Source organism: Coffea arabica, chromosome 6c, assembly GCF_036785885.1.
Source record: "Coffea arabica cultivar ET-39 chromosome 6c, Coffea Arabica ET-39 HiFi, whole genome shotgun sequence".
Classification (NCBI taxonomy): Eukaryota; Viridiplantae; Streptophyta; class Magnoliopsida; order Gentianales; family Rubiaceae; genus Coffea; species Coffea arabica.
Genome location: NC_092320.1, coordinates 8,686,892 through 8,705,374, shown reverse-complemented (window position 1 = coordinate 8,705,374; position 18,483 = coordinate 8,686,892). Strand labels below are relative to the sequence as shown.

The following is an 18,483-nucleotide window of genomic DNA, read 5'->3' as shown; positions in this document are numbered from 1 at the left end:
AAAATTCAGGTTTCAAATGGGGCCTTACTATTTAAAAAGTAAGTTTGGGATATAAAGTACTAATTTATTTATTTAAAAATTAACTTTAATATTTATTTCAATTTATTTTTTGAGGTATAAAAGTTACTAATCTATTAAGTTTAACATACTATTTTAGATAAGAAAATTTTACTTTCATATTTTTAGGTGAATAGGTCCAACAAAAAATCAAATAATCGTAAAAAATGTAACAACCTGTTATATTAGTAAAAACTATTTCGTTACCAAAACTATAGTTACTAATAGCTAGTTTGGATGATCGGATTTGATAAGAAAAGAAAGGAAAGGAGAACAAAAACTTTCCTTCTGCCATTTGGGACTTTTTAAGAGATGGAAAAGAAAGGAAATCAAAGGATTTGGATGGATGGTATGTTGCTGCCATAATTGTTATACTTTTCCGCCCAAATGTGGCCGGAAAGCAAAGGAAACTTGAGAAAGCCTAACAAAATTTTTAAAAATGTCCATTTTATCCTCAAATGGGTATTGAACAAATTTTTATTGACATATATATCCCAAATCATTCCATTTCTTATCTAAACTCCCAAACAACATCAACATCTCACCTTTTCTTTTCCCATCCTTTCTTTTCTTTCATAACTTAAGGTTTCTTTTCTTTTCTTTTCTAACCTAAACTCCCAAACTAGCTATTAAAGCATTGACCTAGATTTTATATGCTTTTTGAAGCCCAATTCCCGTCCCTCTCCGTCGGTATGCGATTTTCCTATAACTCTATAAGTCGAACCCCAAAACAGCGTACTAACATAGAATAGGAATCCTGTAGAAGAATAGAAACGAGAGAATTAGGGATTGGTTCAAAACGAGTACACAAACCAACCGAGTAGATATCGGGGAGGAGATCGACTGCAGCAGAAGATGACTGGTCTTCGATCGTCTGGTTCTGGGCTGCCGGCGCTTTATGTTTGGACTTTGGCCGATACCGTGACGGGAGCGGATGTTCATCGCCTCTTCCGCGTGTGTGTCGCGATTAGGACTGAGATTTTCTGTGACTCCATAATTGGCCGCTATGCCCTGGTTTCCTTTGCGAAGAAAGAACATGGTCAGTTTTGTTGACATCCTGCTGTTGATGAAATTTTTTTCCTTTGCTTTATAGCTGCTTCGTGTGATTCATATCTGTAGTTGCAAAATTCATTATAAGGTTGGCCTTTGAGGAATTTCTGATTGTTCATGTCTCTTGTTGCAAATCTATTTAGATAAACTTCTGTTTAACCCTTTTCCCCCATCTTTGGCGTTTTTAAAGCAGACCAATTGTGTCATGAACGAGTGATTGCCAACTGTTGATCCATGTCTGTCGTTTGTGGAAATAGATTAGGATTTTTGAGGAATGAATTATCGTACTAGGACTTTTGTTGAAGAGCGAATACCTGTTTCTCTTTTTGAAGTCAGAAATTGGAAATGAGTCCCGATTATTCTTGCATATAGGCGAGCTGTAGTTGGGACCTTCCTTGATTTAGTACGTGCCAGGAATTTGTTGTCATGCAAGTGTCTGTCTTTTGACTCAGTATCTAAGAGTGATGAAATATTTAAGTTTCTTCTTTCAGTGGTGCCTCCTTAGAATGGGATCACATGGCAATTTAAGTTTTTTCCCCTTGTCAGAGAGATCCTTGATCAAGGTGATCAATGGTTAACGTATAAGGAGCATTTTTCATTTAACCAAAATATATCATCTATGATAACTGTTACAACATTATTTTGACGTGTGGGAACCGATTATTGTGTGCGGGGTGGGTTCAATGTGGCTTCTGTTTTATTGAATATCGCCTGGTCCATTGGAACGAGAGTTCAATCCTCGCCTTCTTAATCCCCTTCGGAGCTTGTGCATTCCCACTTTCCTTGTTTTCTTCCATTTTAACATAAGGATTGATTTAAGGTATGAAAGAACAGCTCTAAAAAGATATTTATTCCATATGCAGCTTGTTGACCATGGCTTTTTTCCTTGAATATTGTTTTCCTATTTGCAGTTCAGATCTGTGCTTTGCTTTTATATTATGTTTCATTTTGCAATTCTCTTCAAAAGCATAAGAGATTGCTTGCAATAGCAAAGCATGTTTTTGTCATAGTATTTAGTTTTATTCCAATCCTTCAAAGTACTATGTGTAATTATTTTTTCCCTACTTTTTTACCATAATGATAACAGCTGATTTGGCAATGAACAAGCTGGCCTCTGCTACCCTCCACGGAAGGCCTATCCAAATGATGGATTGTCATCCATGTACTAAAATGTCTGGGCTTGTTCCTGACACGTTGTTTGTAAGGGTACTGTACTTTCCTTTTTCATTTCTTTTACTTTTTCAAAACTTTGTAGCCTTTGTGAGTTTTTCTAACTATTTCTTGGAATTCCTTTGCCCTTCTTTTTTTTTTTCTTAATCCTCACCTCTTTGCAGAACTTGCCAGACCGGGCTGACATTGAACTTTTGGAATACCTATTTTTCAAATACGGAAAGATTTGGTATATCAATATCCCAAGACGTCCTGATGGTCAATCAACTGACTATGGCTTTGTTCAATTTGACACCGATGGACCTTGTCGAGCAGCTATTGAGGAGATGAATGGCTATGAAGTGCTTGGAGTGAGGCTGCGTGTGGACCCTTATTATCTAGACCCTGAGAAGAAAATTTTTGAGCTGGACAGTGCAAAACCCTGTGATGGTTATTCACAAGATGCAGCTGACACGGTTTGTGCTGTTCGGAATGTGCTTGCTCAACAGATAAACACGGGTGCAAGCAAGGTCTGTATCCTGTCTCTTTGTTGACTGAAAATCACGCATCTATGTGATCGTGTATGAATTTATTTTCTTTTCCTTGCAATAGTAAGTGCTATATTCTGAAAGTTTGGTGAATGTCTCTCTTTATTGTAATTTCTTTTTTTACCTTAAATTGTTTGGAACACAAATCCAAATTTCTCTTGGAAATATTCTTGTAGAAGTTAAAGGTTCAACATATACTTTGTTGAGTTGATGATTTTTTTTTTTTGCAATTCATTGCAATGCAAAATCATCGGATAGAATCACACTAACAGAAAAGTCTAAAAGAATGGAGGAGAATACTCCGTTGACAGTGAATTTTGCTAATTATTTCTTGGTCTGTAAAAGTCGAAGTTGTTGCTGTTACTAAACTATCCTTTCATCATCAGGCAGCCTCATGTAGTAAGAGAGAGAAGGTGAAAAAGGTAGAGCTTCTGTATGACAAGATACATGCATGTCCTTTTACTCAATTCTTGCCAAATGTTGAGTAGCATCTTCTGCATATTCTTGGTCATTAGATGGAACATGGAAGAAACCACTTTAAAGAAATTAGAAGAAGAGTTGAGTTGGAGGGTTCAAAATAAGTGCCATGTGTTCCTCTAGCTTGAGAATGACAAGGAGGGTGAAGCAGGAATTAGTGGGCAAAATTATAGATAATTTTTTAAAAACATTCAAAATCTTGTGTTTGAGCAAGGGAATCAAATTCATATGGTGCAGGGAAAATTGCTGCAGCAGATTGCGAAAGTGGATGCTGCTGGTGCGTTTCCTGATTGTGGGACAGGTGCATTGCCGCTCATGGGGAATGTTTTGATTGAAGAGCTTTCAAGCAATGTTGCTGATCGGTTGGCATCATTACCCTTGACTGATAGATAGCATGGCTTCCTAATGGCTTCCTGAGCGAGGGAATAGTGTGGATTATTGCACTTTGAAGCACTGTAATTGGAGCTTTCTCAGTTGTTTATAGTAGGACATGCATTGTTCTGTTATGTTCTAGGATTTTAATATCGCCTGTTGGTTTTATGGATGGATCCTGTTATATTAGATGCTTGTTAAAATAATATACAAGTACTTTATAACTTTTAGTGAAGCTAAGCCGCGTTTTCTGGCACAAAGCAGTGGAACTGTGTTCCCATGGATTGGGGGCTCGTAGAGTTGCAGGTTTGGTTGTATGGTGCGGTGCACACAATGATGGGGGTTTAATTTTAATTTGGGTGGATGATTTGGGGACAATTTTCAATGTGTGTCAAAATTTGTTGTGTTTTTGCAAGTTATTATATTTGTATCTACATCTATTGTCTTGATGTCTTTACTCACCATACAACTGGCCGGTGCTTGTAGAAGATCTAGAATCCTTGCCGTCACTTTCTATTTTTGGCATATGGAAAAGTTTCTCGGGCTTGATACGTTGAAATGCATGTTTTGCGAGTGCAATCTTGAAAGTGACGCTCTCTTAGTCATCGCAACCAAAAGACAAGCCCAAGTTTCGAACAACGAACATAAATATCCTACATCTGTAAAACAAAACCCAGTCTCGGACTTTTGCAAGTAAAATTTAATTGATTCCTGCTACATAATGAAAGAGCTCTCCTTGGATGGCAGCCTAGAAACATTTTCTAAGTTGGTCAACAAGATATTTTCATGATTGAGCAGAGCAGAGCAGAACCAAAGCTTAGAGATAAGATCGGATTTTTTTTTGATTTTTTACAAAACGAATTTTTTTTCCACAATCTTTAGACAGATGTTGACTCCTAAAACATAAGGGAAGAAAGAGACATAATGGAAGAAAAAGGGTTGCTTGTGGTTTAGCTGAAAAATTGTTGGTATGGATGATTGGAACGATAAATAAGTTCGGACTTCGATAGATAAGTTTGGAGCGGCTGGTCTGTGAGTTAGTTCTCGTACATTTAAAATGGTGAGAGCATATACATATATATATATATATATATATATATATTTCAGTGTATAAAAGATTAATTCATTCTAAAATAAAATAAAAATTTGAAATTATATTGATACCTCACATTTGAAAGAGCGATGTAAGAAGCTAAAACCTTACCATGCATAATCTTGCAGTTTGATTTGAGCCGTCTATTACAGGTTATCGACGGCACAGGAACTGCAATTGATATAGATCCTTAGCAATCTCTCAGAGAGTACAGCCACCTCAAGATAAAAGATTCACAACATTTTAAATAAAATCGATCAAGTAATAACACTTCTTTAGTCTTTCAAATGAGGAATAAACAAGGAGCAGATTGTTTTTCAAAACATGATTATGCTCTTTCTTACTCTTTATGGTTGGAACAGGAGTGACATCTTACGAAGTAGACCTGAAAACCAAGATGATGGTGGTGATCGGAGACGTTGCGCCTTTCCAAGTGTTAGAGACCGTATATATAGTGAAAACCGCCGAGTTATGGACCACTCCCGCCTGCTAGCCAAATGCAAGGTGAAGAAGCGCCGAGCTTCCCCGGACCGAGCTGAATTGAGGAGCTCGGTGTGCTGACGGAAGAGCTGGTTCCAAACCTGCAAAACAAACAAAAATGAGCCGGCAAGGGGGGTCCGAGGGTTGTCCCCGAGGGCACTCCGACGGTTGACTTAGATTTCCGGTGAATAGGGTTCACGGGAAGTAGAGACAACCGGAAGTAATTTTCCAATAGTAAGCGTACCTTGTACAGTTGATGTGTGCTATCATTTATACCTGTGAGGAAATTCGACCTCCGTACGTTTCGGGACCTGCCCGGAATAGTCCACATCCCGCACCTAGGGGGATTCCCCCCGACCTCTGCGGGATGGCCCCCCAGGTCCTCCTGAAGCCCTAGCATCAGCGCGGCCCAGGGCGGTTGTCAGGGGCCGAGGCCCGGCTCGACCATCCTGGACTGCCACGTGTCTAGGTCCAGGATGGGGCCTCTGCACAAGGAAACCTGTCATTCCTCCCAAAGACTAAGTGCTATGAGCCATGGGGAACAGGCGGAGAAGACGACTATATGGACCCCGTGCCATGTAATATTGAAATGAATAAATATACATTTATATCTATAAATATTGTACATGTCAAATATTATGCCTAATTATATCCAATAGACATCCATGAGACATCATGACATAAATTAATCAATAGACTTTCTCCATGTACGATATTACAATCTGGGTATCCGGGAAATTGATTGATGCACCAAGCTGCTACTTCCATGAGCAGCTATAAATATAATAAGAGACCTTTCCAACTGCTTCAGTATGCCCGTATTTTTCTTCCTCCAAGTTTAGTCAAGTCAACAACTACAGGTGCAAATTCACGAAACACCAAGTCTTCTTGCTAGACTCCAGGATAAGAGGTGAAGGCGTGCTTTATTGATGGTTTCACCCAATTCTTCATGCCCTTCTACAAGATTGAACTCGGAAGTTTGTTTAACCATTAGGATTTGTTGCTTTTCTCATGGTTTCCCTGTTCTCCTATCTATTTGCTCCATTTGAAGCTATGTTTTCAGACTCGAACCGGGTATCGACTTGATCGAACTCAGTGATCAGGGATCAATGGGTTTGATCGGATTCGATCGGGGTTGAATCAAATGACGTTATAAATAAAAATTATTTAAAAATTAAAATATTATATGTAAAATACCTAAGAACATGTTAATATTAATAAAGGTATATTCATATATATTTGATGTTTCAAATATATTTAATAAGAAAATACAAAAAAATTAGAACAATCAAGTAGCAATTTATATTATTTACTGAGTATTAACAAGTTTAGAATTAAAATTATGGACCTAATTGAAAAATAATACCAAACTTTAAGACAACTTTTATAAAGTATGAAATATTTGAGGTATATTAATAATTTTTAATAATTTAGGGGTCAAAACATAATATTAAAAATATTTTGACCTTTCAAGAAAAGAGACCCAGTTCTTCATTTTTTTCGGTTTCCAATCCGGTCAAATCCGATTTTTGACTTGATTTGATCGAATTCTTATTTTTCCAATTTTTAAGGTTAACTTGGATCATATAGTTGGCTAATTTTCTATTCGACCAGTTAGACAGGCCAATCCGATCCAAATTTAAAAACAGAGGTTTGAAGTCCTGATATGGCCCTGGAAGAGTGGTTGTCATAAAAAATAAACATCTTCAACCTTGGCCGAGACTTTATATTGGGCCATATTAATTAAGCTCTCAATCCGCCTTCCCACAATCCTCTGTTCCAGTATTCCTTATATAGGCGTAATTATGCAGAACCGTTATCATCAAATTAATGTTCAAAAAGGTGCGGACGTCTTTTGCGTGTAATAGCACGCCTTCAAAATTTTTCGCTTAAATACTTTGTTTGGATTAATTATTTTTTGATATATTTTTGGAAAAAATTTATTGTAGTAATGTATATAAAAAATTTTTATTATAAAAATTTTGATATATTATGTGACTGAGATGTTTTTTGAGTTATTGTATATCACTATAATATTGTATTTAAAAAATTTATTTAAAAAAAAGATCAATTCAAATAGAGCCGTCGTTTCTAATCACTGTATATCAAGCTATCTCAACCGTTCATCACTCGCTGTAAGTAAATCATGAAGTCTCGCTGTACGTTACTCCACCTTTCATATCTATATCTATATGTATTCAGGAAGGGATTTTTAGCAGAAACCCTCTCAATGACTTCTAAACTTCTCATTCTTTTTTCTAGATTTTTGTATTTATTTTAATACATAAAATGTAGTGGGTTATAACCCATCTTATCACCTATCAATATTCCCACTATCTCACTCCCACTATCCCACTATCTTAACTCATCCTATAACCACTCATACAAATTCTCTATTCCCACTATCCCACTATCTCACCCCCACTCTCTCTCATTTTCTTATTTGTTTTTGGTTCTCTATTCATTTTGTAAATGTATTGATTTTGTTTCTTTTATGAGCAGTAATGGAAGATATTATGTGCAGAGACTTTAGCAGAACTCAACCTTCTTGCGGAGAATTGGAAGTATATTCTTGCCAACTTAATTTTTCAGGTCAGTCCCCTCTGCCTTTTAAGTATGTTTTGCTTTTGCTTTGCTTTTTGTCATGAATGATATTGCATTGATTTTCTGATCATCCATTATTTCTGAAAATTTTTTACAAAATCCTATGAATGGTTGTTTGCTTATTGTTACACTGTAAAGCAAAGATAGTCAATAGTGGGATAAAATATAAACACAAAATCACAATCGCATTTCTAACATAAGGTATTGCTTGCTTATATAATTGCGAATGGTATAGATTCATGATTGAGGGTTTTACTATTTCTAACATAAATTGTATATTATAAAATTTATTTGTTTGTATTACTGAAATTTTTTTAATTAATTTTTATTGCACATTTATCACATAAAAAAGGTGTTACGATAGTTATTTTCATAATTTTATTCCAAAAATGATCGTGCATGAGATAAAAAATATATTTTTTTGATAATAAAAAATAATTAAAAATGGTTTATAATTAGAGAAAAACAATTCAGATACTACTAATAACTAAGGCACTATACGCCCATTATTAAAATTGGATTAATTTTTAATTTCGTCAGAAATTCTTTTGGCAAAATTGCATTCTAGCCTTTCTTTTCTTTATCATTTTCTCTCTGCATTGACTGCAATAATTTTCACTTCACTTTTAATGGTTGGCCTTTCAAAATTGGTAGAAAGAGAGTTTATTAGCATTCAAATAACTGTTCTATGTTGCATATTTTTGAGATGCTAAAGAAGGCATGAAACTTCTTGAAGGATGGTATCCTACTTTTTAGAGTTTGAATTGAAATATTACCTTCATTTTTTATATTTTTGTATTTTTGCATCCACTGGATTAGAAAAAACGCATCCTTCTAAGTTTGGATAATGTTCAGTAGTGATACCAAAGACCTAACGATATCTATATGAAAAAAAAATCCGAGGGACATAATTATATATCATACCAGATATTAGGAAACTGCACAAGGAAATAATCCTGACTCATATTTCGGCGCTCTACCTGACTCAAGACAGTGATTTAAAAAAAATATATGATTTCTCTTGGTATTTGAAAATTTCTGAATTCTAACTGAACTTAAACCAAAAGAATAAATTAAAAATTATAGAGGCTGCTAAATTAAAAGACAATATTGAATTGGATATTAAAAGATGGTTTAAACATAGTAGGGACTACGAACCAAAATCTTTGAAAAACAATTCTGTATCCAAAAAATAAAAAAAAATCTACAAGAACAAACTCATTTTCCCAAAAAAAAAAAGAAAAAGAAAATAAGCCTATAAGAACATACGCCTTTTTCCAAATTTAATAATTTATCTATATTATGAACATATTATAAACTAATACATTCATTTTTATTTAATATTAAAAATTGATTTTAAATATACAAGTGATAGCAGAGGGAATGAAGCAGTTAACGACATGTGAAAAAATCGAAAAGGACAAAAGCAATTAGAGGGATAATTTCGCACAAAATTCATAGGTTAAAGTGCAATTTGAGGTATAGATGGGAGGCATTTTAGTGCATTTATTGGTTTGTTTTCAATAAGTGGAGATTGGTTTTGCGGGATTTGGGGGGTCTACATATACCAAAATATATTTATATAGGGATTACTTCATTAACTATGAGTGTTAATAACAATTCTATTGGTGCGTAATTTTTAGTTGATTACAACACAATTGTATTAAATTCTATTGATGCTACTTCTATATTAACTATTGTATTTTTTTGTTAACAATTCTCATACAATGTATCACTTACTACACATAAAATAAATACAAAAACTATTTATTTTTTATTTAATATATATATTTTTTCTAGATCAAGAAATGAAAATATTGCCTCTCTTCAAGTTCGATAGCCATCCGCATCACCAATACTTTTGCGTGATCATGGTAAATATACAGTTTTTTATATCGTCAAAGATCGTGCATTGTCATTTGTAGTACACACTCCACAAAATTCAACATAGTTAATTAAATTATCAATTTTGACTTTCGTACTAAAAGTGGATTGGTGTGAAGAGTGTTCGCACCTTCAAGAAAGATTATCAAATCGAATGCTTAGTATTTGTAAGTATTTCATTTTAACAACATTCAATTGCATTCATTTGTAGAAATATATCATTCCCTTTTTTAATATAAATTTTAATTTTTTTTTCAGGATCCATCTTTCGAAAAAAGACAATTCTTGAATGATATACACATTCTATTATATTTTAAACTATTGTTAAACAGATATTACATTTAAATTTTGTTGGTTCAATTTTTTCTCCTTTAGTTGTTCACCATTTTATTTTTTTCAATAATATCAGCACCGTGCGTAGCACGAGTATTCACACCAGTGTATTCGTAAGGGTTGTAGATATTTCAGCACGACCACGTTGCAGTCAAATCCATCACTTTCATGTCAGTACAACTCCATGGCCACAGATGCCTTAGACGACATCGTAATCACAGGAAAAAAATGCATGGCCGACGCACTTCTTGAGGCAGCACAGCATCCAAAATTACCGACGAGTTCTCTAAGGCAGCGTTTGTCGGAGTAGAAAGATATGAAAAAAAGGCCCTTTAGATCAACTACGTTGGCAAATGATTGTTTGTGCTTTGTTACTTCTATAAAGGGACTTCTTTTGATCCCATGAACTTATTTTTACACATTAATTTTTACATTATGAGATGGCTTGAAAAATGAAAATGGACTATATCTCCTCGCCTATATCTGGCTTTGATAATTTCGTAAGAACATTACGCTTTTTATGACAAATAAACTCACCTATAAAAAAACAAATAAGCTCATTGAAAAATAAAAAAAAACTTAGTGCAATACTTAATATGGCATTAATATAGAATTTGCAAACACATATATTTATGTCTAAATAATAATTATCATTTCTTTTTGTTTTTTTTTTTTTATAAATTGACCAAAAAGAAGTGGGCAACGAGATGAGTAATAGATAAAGAAAAACATTGCATGCAAAATAATATGCCTATAGCATCTTACAATTGAAGATCATTAGCAGTTTGAGAACATATGGAGTAATAAACTTAGCTTGTGATCCCAAATGAATTATAGATATTTCAATCGAACCTTATTGAATTAGCTATCAGATTTCATACATATTTCTACAATATTGGATTTTTATTTGATATTAATTGTTACCCTTTAACATCCATCAGATTTTCCGATTTATTGCCAAATACTAACTATGGACATTTGGATCTTCATAGGCTTTTTACTCGGTGACTAATTGCTGAATCAAATTAACATATGAGTGCGATCAAACATTTCTCCTTGTTGAACACATGTTATACATAACTAGGATTATAATTTATGTATATGCACATTGATATTACATATTAATATGCACGTCATCAGTGAATTGTAATCATATCCACTTTTTTTTTACTCGGGTTTTGTATCTTATTCTAATTGCTAAATACTATTGAATAATATATCAATGACCATTAGATAAAGGAAAAGAAAAATAAAAGTTCTATATTTGCACGGATCAAATCAGGGATTTTTAATCGATTTTCATAATCACAAGTTTCAGTTCTTAGCTATTGATCCCGACCAATTTTCAATTTTAAAGATTGGTAATAGCAAATTTGACCTTTTTTTCTTCCCTGGTAAAAGAAAGAAAAAAATCGTTTTTCTTCCTAACCCAAACCAAACAGAACCTAACCGTCAGGCTAGAATATTCATTCATTAATTCCTCATCATCCTGTTGACAGTCCAGAGGTAGCAAACAACTTTTTACAGGAGTGAGAATTGGCACACACCACCCATAGCCATGGCCGCGAAACCTCTCTTGATCTTCACCATCACCGCCTGCATCCTCCGCAACGTCGCCGTTTCCTCTCCAAACCCCACTTTAACCGCAGCACACGCGGAGCTACTCGAGTATGGCTTCCCCGTAGGCTTACTCCCTGCCAACCTCCAAACTTACGATCTCAACCGTACTTCGGGAGACTTCGTGCTGAAGCTAGACGACACGTGTCGCATCACGCTGCCTCCGGACAACTACTTGGCTACCTACTCTAAAAAAATCACTGGTAAAATTGTAGAGAATCGTATTGCTGGGCTTGATGGAATTGGTGTTAGGGCTTTTTTTAGGTGGTGGGGGATTAGTGGAATCAGATCCAACGGTCAGGATTTGACCTTCGAGGTTGGCTACATCACCAAAAGTTTTCCATCTAAGAATTTCGATGAAAGTCCTGAATGTGAAGGCAAGCGTTCTTCTTCTTAACAAGGTATTGAAAAGAAAAATGCATCGATTTTGAAAATTTAGTGTCTTGATTGTACTCATATGTGTACATTCTGGCTTGCAAGAATTCATGTCTGCTTGAATAATTGATTCTGGTTTGATTTTAGTTTCTTTAGTCTGTGATCAGCTACTTTATTTGTATAATACTATGTGCTTATTTACGGAAAAGATTTTCTGTAAGCATGTCTAAGGTTGGAAAGTATAGGTTGCACTGCTGTTTTTAGAGTAGCAACTAGCAAGCCATCGACAGGAAGAAGTTAAGGTTTGACTATATTCGTGAATGCTGTAGCATTGGATTGGTTTCCTTTAGAATACAATTTTAATTCTAGTTGAAGAAACCATGCAGTGCCTCAAGTTAAAATCTGATTTTAGGTACGAACCCGTATCTTCTTGCTGAAGGTTTTCGCTAATGAATTTACAGAAGGTTAGAGTTGGCTCTGAAGGTTCAAGTCAAAACAAATTGTGGCTATAAGATGCCTTAAGAGCATCAGATTATAAGATTGAAGGGGGAAAGGGGATTCATGCGTTTCTTCATCCAACTCAGTTTAAGACTTAAGAATTTACGTCTTTAAGGTTTTGTTCAGGTCTCAATTTGCTTGCAGCACTCAGTTCCCCTGATTCCACTGTTGATGGCAAGGGCTCTACTGGTTTCAACTATTCACTTATCTAGACTTATTTATTGCTTAGGTTTTTTGCTATTTGAATTTTTTTCTTTGCCACGTACAAAGGTTATGAATAACCTTATGGTAGCTGGAGTTGGTGGGTATAACGCTATTAGATGTCAAAAAAGACATGAAACTGTATGCTCTCTCTTTTAATTTTTAGGGTATTAATATAAAGTATTAGCTTTCATCTATGTTGAGCTGAAAAGTTTAGTGTGGTTTGTGATGTGATTTGTCCTTGGTTCCTACCTTCCAATGTATATGCTTGTACGGAAAAGGAGCTAATATCTTCGTTGATGGGTTGCATAAGGTATTATTTTTGCCTTTTCAACTTATTTCCTTGTTAAATCTGTTATGTTGTATAATTCACTATTAACTATGAATAAGATGATTATGAGAATGTGAGCTTGATGTAAAATGTTTTGATTGAGATTTATCCTCATTTTATTATTATTAGTAATTTTTTTTTTTGGGGATTAGGTGCAAAGTTGCCCCCTTTGTCCCAAGATTAGAAAAAGTATATGAGAAGAGAAGCATTTCCACTGTAGGCCCAAAAAGATTTTTGATACTATATTTTGTTGTGTATTTAATGTTTTGGTTCCAATCAATTCCTTTAAAGCATACTGAGTTTCATGTTTAAGTGCTGACGCTTGGAGGCGTTCATTTTTAAGCTATTTGTGTTCTTTATTCTTGATCACTAGTTGTTTGTCTCTTTAGTGATTTGTTAAGAATAAAAGTCGATTTTGTTTCTTCATTTCTTCCCATTCTTCTTGAAATTAATGTTGGGGTAATCTTTTTGCATTTGATACATCATTTTGTATTTTTATTTCAAGTTGTTTTTAACATATTACTCCCTCCAGCTAAGTGATTTGCATTCCTCTCTGTTCCATTTCAAAGTAATTTCCGTAGAGTGGTTATGTAAAATTTTATTTGGCTCCTGTGCTTCCCCCCCCCCCCCCCCTTAAATACCACAACTCATAACAGTAACTTGTGGCCCACATATTATAGTCAGACTAAGCTTAAATGCAATAATTTTCAACTCTCTTCTGGAATATGTTGTGATTTCAAGTTCAGATTTTGTACTTGAAATGGAGCATTGAGCAAGACTGATCAGGGTTGGGTTTTGACATATCAGTTTCATTTAGATATGAGAGCTTAAATTTTTTGACCCTATCAGCAGGCAAAATACCTCACCCAGGCTGAAGGTTATAATGAAACATTCATTTGCTGCTTAATCATATTATTCTTCTGTTGAGCTCCTGATGTATATCCTTGTGTTTATTTCTGTTCATGTAATGTTAACCCTGATTTTATAATGCAGTTAGTATGTTGGCCTTTCTGTCAGCTGCTTCCTGGTACTGAAGGAAATAACGTCTTCAGAGATGAGGCATGATGTAGTGGACAAATTTAATTAAATAACTGGTCATACTAGCCCAAAAACTGTATTGAGTTGCCAGGATAAGCTATTTTCTCTGTTAGTGATGTATATGTATGTGATTTAATTCACTTATACGCTGCCTACCTCTCCCTGCCCATCTTTTGCCTAAGCAGCTATTTCATGTCGTTTGTTGTCTAGTTTATTGGAGTTTTTTACCGTTCTATATGATAATGTGCCTTTAAATTACTCGCTGTGCTTAAAATGATAAAATGTTGGGTAGACGCCCCCACGTAAAAGGGCTCTGCTCTGTTGCAGAATTTCTATATCTCCTAGTCTGGCGTGAAATTTGGGTATGGCATGCTTGAGCACGCAAGTGTTTAGTCTAACTATAATAGTGAAATTTGGGTATAGCATTCAGAAGGAAAGGGATTTCCTACCAAAAAAATCTCTAAGAACATTTTTCAATCATTTTTTTATTTCATATATATTAAATTAGTACATTTTCTATAAAAATTTCAAAAAATTACAATCCAAATGCAACCTAGATATTTGCTCTTTGACTTGATGCCATCTTCCTTGTCACTCCCACTTCCGCTACCCTTCCCTTAATTCCTCCTCCTCCCCACTTTATCACCACCAATTCTTCTGACCATAATTGAAGGGGAAAGCAGAAACAGTGGTGTGGTGGTGAATCCCTAACATCCAAAATTGAAATCTGGGACGACAAAATGGAGTTTAGATCTCTGGAGATATGCAGTTTAATTAAGAAACTCGAGCAACAAATGCTGCTCGATCCCAATTGCTTCCTGATGGCACCTACCGACGGTACCCAACAGCAACATCCCCGTCCAGTCCTTTGTAGCCATGTGCGTTCGAGAGTAGTAATGTGGTAACACGGGTTTCTTGTACTGGCAAGAACTTGCGTTGGAAGAGCAAAAGTCATCGTGTTTCTTCAAAGCTTGCTGATAACTTTTTCCAGTCGAATTTCTACTATTCTTTGCCAATTAATGTGCAGAGCCAATGATGAAATTGGTGTCGAATGTGAAAGGCGCCGTGAAAGAAAAAGAGATAAAAACTAAAAAGTGAGGGACATTAAATCTAGACTTGATGGTGGCGAAGGAGTTATTTTGGCTTCAATCCAAGTGGTCGTCCTCGAGTATATCTCCTTTTTGTAGCTTTGTTGTTTCTCAAAGTCGGATCAGGGCAGAAATGGTTGCAGGTGCAACCTCCAATCGTTCTTGAAGGTTACGTGCATTTTGCACACAGAGTAATTATGTTTGTATATGGTGTAACTTACTTTCAATAACGTGTAATTTTAGAACGAAATTTTATGAGTTCCACGCATATGGTTAAAAATAAGGTATAAGATGAGATCTGAACTGTAGAAGATCTGGATTGTACAATTTTTTTGATCAAATTTTGACCGTGAACTGCTCGGGACGATTCGCTTGATGACCGCCTTGCCCCAAATCCCTCAAAGTCCTTGGCCTTCTCTCTCTCAAAAACGAAGCGGCCAGAAAAATTTAGAACTCGTTAGGTTTTTTGGCCGCAAAATTAGAAAGTGAGCGACGTGGCCACTTTGTTGCCGGTGGAGCGAATCTATGCAAATCTTTGCCCAAATTAATATCTCCTTCCAAGCGAAGCTGAAAGTTGAAGCCCTTCTCTTGCTGCTGCGAAGTGCCAACATATAGATTGCACTAATGGATGGAAAATATGGGCGGGACTCGACATTATTGTTTCCTTCAGTTTCCGTACCGGGAAGAAATGTTAAAAATAAATCTCACGCTGCACTGGAGTACCACTTCTTTGTTCGGGAGTGGAAACAGACTTGCTTGTCCTTGCACGCATGAGTTCGACTAGGACGTGGAGGACCATTGGGGGGGCGGGAGCAAAGTGGGACTCGGGGCTGGCCTGGCAAGTGTGTGAAACAACTCCCATTGAGTGTGCTTATCCATGCTGACAAAACAATGAATGATGTTTATCAGTTCATGTCTATTGGGGGGTAGTAGTACCAAATGATGGGCTGGCCGATTCGGCAGCTTTCAGTAGGTCCAATACCATTTCAAGATACAGTTTGTCACATGGATTTCGGCATTGAAATTTGCTTTGCTTGCTGGTTTGTTTGGATGGGTGTTTTGTTTATCACCTTTTGTGATGCAATGGAGTATACGAAATAAAAAAAAATGGAGCATTAAAAATACATTTGTAATGCAAGTACATAATTTTTTTGTGTAAATAATAAATGTGTTTGGATTGTAAGTTATATGAGATATTTTTACTGTAGCACTTTTTGTGATGTGATGTATGTGAGATAAAAAGGTAATTAGAAAGATAGAAAGGTGTATTGAAAATTGTAATGGTGATGTACGCAAATATATTTGGACAAATAACTTACAATCCAAACACAAACATTCATTAATGTCTATCCAAACACGTTGCTAATGGTTTGCCAACTCGTTATCTCAAAATTGAAAGCTAAGTAGCAAATTAGAACAAACAAATTCTACCATCAATGAGATCAACGAGTTACTTGTTGGGATGAATCAGTTTAGTTACTTATCTTCAAATTTTTTTTGAGGGCTAAAACTTAAATGGGGAGGATGCACGGTACATGGTTTGTCTCGAGCATGTCAACGTGCTTGTTTGTTTCTACAAAGCAGAAAAGAAAATAGAAAATGGAAGTACCCTTTCTCTTCTTCTTTTTTTTTTTTCCCCCATTGAACTCGTTCATGTCATGTGGTACGCTACTTCATTCTTCAAGTAAAATTGTCCAAATATGATGATTAGCAGAAACTGTACCAGAAAAGCAATGGAAGTACTTAATATTCACGGAAATTAATGGCCGGTTCCATTTGTTGACGTGAATGCCCAAGTCAAATGATATTTAATAGATGCACCCACTACGTACGTCCATGCGATTGCAGAATTCGCGAATCATACCTTTTACGACCATTACCGAAAAAAAAAGAAAAGAAAAAGAGGAGGAATAAAAAAAGGCTACAATTCGGCTCAGTGCTCTCCCGTTCTCTTTTGCTGCGATTTGTTCGGAAGTTGATCCTCAAACGGTCTTTGAGTGTATCCAATCCAAAGCGCCGCGGAATCGATTCTCCACCGCCCTTTGTTAATCAATCCTTTGTATGACTGACTAGTCGTTTACTTGTAAGTACGCTACACCCAGTGGAGGGGTCAATTTATGGCGGCAATAAGCAGCCAATCAGCCCGCAACATCTCAACTTTAAGCGATATACTAAAATATGCCAAAAAACAGTCGGCCAATTGGGTGGGATTAATCTTCCCCACCATTTGGCTCTCCAAAAAAGAAAGTACACGAAAAGTGTGCCATGATCGTTTCCAACTCCCGACTTCATTTTAACACATGGCAACTTCGTTCAAAGATACTTATCACAAGATTGAGAAATTGCGCAGACGCGTGGATGTTTGAACATGCAAGGAAGACGAGTTCCACGCCAAGTCGCCGTCTTTTCTTTCCTCCCTTTTTTTTTCTTAGCCACCATTTGAGCAGTAAATTGTCCGTAATACTTATATATAATGTGAAAATTTGTGTTACATCGACGCCAAACCGTCCCAATCACCAGCGCATTATAAACCCTTTCTCTCTCTCTCTCTCTCTCTTTTCCCCCTCGTACACCACTGCGCGAAAAATGTGAACCGGAAAAACATGCACTAGGTCGCGTGTTGTGCATGTTTTATCGGTCACGATACTAAAACTGCAATCCAACTAAAAATGAGACAAAGGGAAGGCGTTCGCAGTTCACGCTCACTCCCCAAGGATTGAGGTTTCTTGCAATTGTGCAGATGAATTGCACTGCTGGGTGGTTGCAACTCATGGACTAGATAGGCTCGATAAGAATTCATGGACCAAATACTGCCGACTTAATAAAATGTTTACACTCGTTGTCAGACAATGTCTACTTCTGTTTTGATACCCATTGTAAATTGTAGAAAGCTTCAAATCCCCGGTGCACCTGCTGCATGTCAGCTGAGACCTCGAAGTCCAGTCCATCTAAAGGGGATTGGAAATATGGACGGGAGTTTATTTGAAATAATTACTGTAATATTTGTTATGATGTGATGTATGTGAAATAAAAAGATAATTAAAATTTATATAATAAATTATTTTATCTGAAATCATTTCAATCCAAACAAAATCAAGAAAACGCATTTAAGGATGCTGGCTACCTTAAAAGATAAAATGTGATTAGTTTTGGTGTTTCCCCTCCCCCTTTCCCTCTATCCCACACCGATTGTGAGTGGTGTGTGTACTACTTAAGGTTCTCAGTGTAGCGTGAAAGTCAGCATGCCTTTTGGATTGGATTGTGAGTTTCTCTTAGATAGTGTATGTG

General features: G+C 35.9%; 1 protein-coding gene and 1 long non-coding RNA gene across 4 annotated transcripts; both read left to right on the top strand.

The window, feature by feature from the left end:
- Nucleotides 1–595: 595 nt before the first annotated feature.
- Nucleotides 596–3,888, top strand: LOC113694044 (polyadenylate-binding protein 8-like). 3 transcript variants are annotated; one of them, XM_027212897.2, is made up of 5 exons: nucleotides 596–1,096; nucleotides 2,195–2,307; nucleotides 2,442–2,786; nucleotides 3,191–3,226; nucleotides 3,519–3,888. In XM_027212897.2, exons 1-5 carry the CDS (start codon nucleotides 913–915, stop codon nucleotides 3,672–3,674), a joined length of 834 nt encoding a protein of 277 aa, XP_027068698.1. In that variant the 5' UTR covers nucleotides 596–912; the 3' UTR covers nucleotides 3,675–3,888. The 3 variants fall into 3 exon arrangements, with proteins under 3 accessions (XP_027068698.1, XP_027068697.1, XP_027068699.1); XM_027212896.2 differs by having other exon boundaries at nucleotides 597–1,096; nucleotides 2,195–2,313; XM_027212898.2 differs by lacking the exon at nucleotides 3,191–3,226 and having other exon boundaries at nucleotides 599–1,096; nucleotides 2,195–2,313.
- Nucleotides 3,889–11,529: 7,641 nt separating this feature from the next.
- On the top strand, nucleotides 11,530–14,316 carry LOC113693591 (uncharacterized). The gene is made up of 2 exons (XR_003449096.2): nucleotides 11,530–12,065; nucleotides 14,063–14,316. It is a non-coding gene; the product is annotated as an uncharacterized lncRNA (long non-coding RNA).
- The last annotated feature ends 4,167 nt before the right edge of the window (nucleotides 14,317–18,483 follow it).

Bases quoted from the DNA above. Each gene is read 5' to 3' on its own strand.
- LOC113694044 (XM_027212896.2), top strand. From the start codon at position 913: ATGACTGGTCTTCGATCGTCTGGTTCTGGGCTGCCGGCGCTTTATGTT. The intron at 2,314-2,441 runs GTACTGTACTTT...ACCTCTTTGCAG, and splicing joins CTGACACGTTGTTTGTAAGG to AACTTGCCAGACCGGGCTGA. The intron at 3,227-3,518 runs GTAGAGCTTCTG...CATATGGTGCAG, and splicing joins AGAGAGAGAAGGTGAAAAAG to GGAAAATTGCTGCAGCAGAT.